The sequence below is a fragment of the Borostomias antarcticus genome, assembly GCF_949987555.1.
Source record: "Borostomias antarcticus genome assembly, chromosome: 10".
Classification (NCBI taxonomy): Eukaryota; Metazoa; Chordata; class Actinopteri; order Stomiiformes; family Stomiidae; genus Borostomias; species Borostomias antarcticus.
In genome coordinates, this window is record NC_140243.1 from 15,984,770 (window position 1) to 15,989,064 (window position 4,295).

Here is a 4,295-nt window from a genome sequence, read left to right on the forward strand (position 1 = left end):
TTCTACTACTGCTTCGTCTTCCATTAAACCTCTACATAACCATCTCTGTATTGGGCAAATAGGGAAATGTGTGTCTTAAGTGTGTAGCGTTAACACCTTGCTTTAGTTAAAACCCCATTTGATAAATAGGAATCACGCTATGTGGAAAACCGTGTCGTCTCTTACAGTGCACATTGGAATGAAACGCTACCATGAAGTTCTGACCATCAGATAACCCATGGGTCTGTCCAAGTACAGATAATTGCCTCGGTGGAGGGTGCGGACGAGCTGAGCAGGACTGCAATGCTGTGAAAAGTGAGATGCACCTTCTCATCTCTCTCTCTCTTGCTCTCTCCCCCTTCTCTCTCTCTCTCCCCCTTCTCTCTTTCTCTCTCTCTCTCTCTCTCTCTCTCCTCTCATGCACGCTTTAGCACATTGCACTGTGCATTGTTTTCATTTTCTAAAGACTGGTATGCACACACACACACACACACCTGATCTCCGTGTGCCCTTGCAGCGTTCCAGACATGCATACCTGTGGTGCTGGAGAGTGAGCTGTCTCCCTCCAAGAGACTTCTCTGAGGAGTTGAGGCGTCTGTCTGCTCTGGCCGTCAGGTATGCAACGTCTGACAGACACATTCACAGGCAGACAGACAGACGGAGGCATACAGACAGACAGACACATACACACACACACACACACACACACATCCCACTCAGCGTTGAAGCAATGCTGTTGGATTGTGAGAAAGTGGGGTGGTACCTCACACACACACACACACACACACATCCTGTATCCCACAGTAAACCCAGGTGAACAGGAAGCCTGTCTGCTACCTGAGTGTGCATTTCTGGCACATGTCTCATTATGGACTCGTGACGGTGTTTGAAAGCACTGACGATCAAGGCGACCTTTTCCTGTCAGTAGGAGTTGCTCATTTACAAGTCTTATAACGTGAATTTAATGCTGCCTTCCAGTTGCCTCGGGGGCTGGGGTTTTCCAAGTTCGTCATCAAAAATGTCACCTGTACTAGGATTTCCGCCATTTTAACTCAAACCCCACCCCACCCCCACCCCCTGTACCCTGAACTGATCCGAGCACAGCTGCTGACGTAAAATCAAGATGGCTGCTCCAACAGTAAACAATCACATCAAGTTTTATTTGTATGTATAGCGCATTTTAAACGCAGAGGCAACACAGTGCACTTTACAAAGAGGAAGGGAGGAGAGACTGCACATAATGATCCTACCCCTAATGTTCCAGAGGGAAACAAGAAACAACACGTGGAAGTTGTAGTCAGACTGTTTATTAGCCCTTCTGTCTTATTTGTGTCTTATCAGTCATACACACAGTAGCTCACTGTCCAACATCTATCAGTGGACAATTTTGCTACGGTGTTCATATGCACAAAATGGTGCATAGTGCGTTGTTATCAACTGGTATTGCTAACAATGGCTAACTTGGCTAGAACTACAAAGATGTGGTTAAAGTTGAGTTTTTGCCTGTCGTTTCTGGCACACGGTCAACTAGGGAGTGTCCAACGTCAATCACAACTTCAAATTCCTTCTTCCCAGGCAACTGGAACGCAGCATACGTCCCTTGTGTTGGCTGGGGTCTCAGTAGACCTTCTACAAACACTGAACACTAACATGATTTAGTGATACGTGGGGCTCAGAGAGGCAGAGAATGAACGGTAGTCTGAACGGTGCCTCTGCCGTGCTGCTGCTGCCTCTGGAGCCGACCTCTAGGTGTATTCAGTATTCAAGGCAAGCATTAAGCAGAGCTCTAGATTCAGTAAGCAAGGCAAGACGTCAAGCAGAACAAACTCACTGATGTTTCATTCAAGACCAGTCCTGGGTATAGACGTTATGCCTCCCTCTGTGAGAGAGGGCTTGTACAGTTTGTGTTCCTCCCTCATTTCAACTGCAGTCAATTTGAGAATTATCATTCTGTGCTCTCTCTCTCTCTTTATATATCTCTACTTCTCTCTCTCTCTCTGTCTCTCTTAATATATCTCTACTTCTCTCTCTCTCTCTCTCTCTCTCTCTCCCTATCACACACACACACAGCTGCTCATAACCAAACTATTTCCATGCATGGCGTAGAAGAGCCTTGTATAAAATGACTATTTCAGACCAGGATATATCATGTGTGCTGTGTGTTAGTGGGTCAGTATAGCACTTAGGTGTATTTGTGTGTGTGTGTGTGTGTGTGTGTGTGAGTGAGAGAGAGAGAGAGAGAGAAAGAAAGAAAGAAAGAAAGAAAGAAAAAAAGACAGACAGACAGACAGACATATACTGTAGAAAGTACAGTAGTAGTTTAGCAATATTGTTACTTTGTTGGCTATGTTGTTGCGTAGCTGTGCCAGTAGGGGGCGTCTGCCCCTAGGCGTGGACCATCGTGTCCTCGCCTCCCCTATCCTGGCTCCTCCCCCTGCCGGCAGCACTGCCCTCCGGTCATTTAGTCCACGCCAGGGCGGAAGAGGGGGCAGGCTCAGCCACTCCCACTGGCTGGGGAACTCTGTAGCCTCCCAGAGGGAAGAGAGAGAGAGAGAGAGAGAGAGAGAGAGGGAATGAAGGAGGAGGGAGAAGAGGAGAGGGAGGCGGAGAGAGGGAGGAGCGTGGGTACGCTGGAGCCGAACCCTTTCCTCCGTGCCATAGTGTTGAGCAGACGGCGGCAGCCACACACACACACACACACACACACACACACACTCTCAGTTGTACACACACACACACACACGACCACCACACGTCTACGCACACACACACACACACAAGCGGGGGATCACAAGGAGGCTGACAGGCACAGTGGGAAACAAGACATCAGGAAGCATCGCTGAGAGGAGAGAGACAGCAGAGAGAGAGATACGGAGGCACCTTGCATCGCCGAAGGGCTTTTCTTTCTGTCCGGGTTGATTTTCCTGGATCTGTCTGTTCCTGCCGGACTAGAGGAGTTGGAGCTAGCTGTTTCCTTCTCCTCCTCCTCCTCCTCCTCCTCCTACACCTCCTCCGGATCTGTCTGTGCCTGGAGGGGAACGGACTAAAACGGACGACCGTCAGACTCAGCTCCGGACCATCCCGCCGTCTCTCCCTCCCTCCGTCCGTCCGTCTCTCCCTCCCTCCCTCCGTCCATCTCTCCCTCTATCCTTCTCGCCAGCCCCGCTGTGTGTGTGTGTGTGCGTGCGTGTGTTAAGTGTGTGTGTTGCGCGCGCGTCCAGGATACCAGCAAGCCCATAACGGGATCCGATACTGGGAGAGAGGGAGAGACGTGAGAGAGAGAGGGAGAGAGAGAGAAAGAGAGAGAGAGAGAGAAACAAAGAGAGCGGTAGCCAAGTCGGCGGGGCATGAGCAAGGCAGCGGAGCGAGCGGACGAGCCGGCGTTTTAGAGTAGCAAGTCCCAGCGACCCCCTTCCCCCCAACACCTCCTCCTCCTCCTCGTCCTCCTCCTCTCCTTGTATTCCTTCTCCTCCCTGTCCCACCATCCCTCTCTCCCTCCGCTCTCCCGTTCTATCCTCCTCCTCCGTCTCCTCTCTCCCTCCGTACCCAGAGAGAAGCTTTGCCGCGTTCCCCCCCCCCCCACCCCATACACACACACACACACGCGCACCCCGGTGCCGGACAGACAGAAGGACTGCCGGAGGTCGGGGTCGCACTCCTTCCCTCTTCCCCTCTTCCGCTTCCGTCCCTCCCTCTCTCTCGCTCCCGCCCCGCCGCCCCCGCCCCCGCCACCCTCCTCCGCCTCTTCCTCCAGCGCTCCGCCCCGGGAGCCCGGCGCGTCGTCCGGAACGCGGGCGTCTCCACCCCCCGGCCAGCGAGCCTCCCTCTCCTGCCGCGGCCAGAAGGATTCTAGCTACATGGGCAGACGACTGGAGCAGCAACCAATGTACCCCCAGTACACCTACTACTACCCCCACTATCTCCAGACCAAGGTAGGCTGCTGGCTCTCTGCTCTGCTACTGTATGTGTGCCCAACCCACACACACACGCACATGCACTTCCAGTCCTATAGCTCCAGGGTGGTGTACGTGGGGGTGGGGGGGGGGGGGGGGGGGGACTATGGGGCAGTCCCCAGCCTGGTGAGGGGTTGTAGTGGGATGTGTTGTGGACCACCGTGCCGGCAGCCGGCGGGCTGATTAACGAGGCCTCAGCGGCAGAGAGGGCCGGGCTCGACGACGACTCTCTTTAAACCCTTCATTCTCGTTCCTCTCTCTCCTCGCGCACACACACGACGCGGATATGAACACACACTACACACACTACACTACAATCTTCTATCCAGCGATCCGCCGGGAGGCTAAAGTAATGGCATCTCT

General features: G+C 53.0%; 1 protein-coding gene across 1 annotated transcript in view; it reads left to right on the forward strand.

Moving 5' to 3' along the window:
• Window positions 1-3,791: 3,791 nt before the first annotated feature.
• The window catches only part of LOC311314654 (RNA-binding motif, single-stranded-interacting protein 3-like), an 88,337-nt gene continuing 87,833 nt past the window's right edge, over window positions 3,792-4,295 (forward strand). The window contains exon 1 of the mRNA XM_084445087.1: window positions 3,792-3,911. Within this exon, the coding sequence (XP_084301213.1) occupies window positions 3,837-3,911 (75 nt within the window). The 5' untranslated portion in view covers window positions 3,792-3,836. The remainder of the gene's footprint in view (window positions 3,912-4,295) is intronic.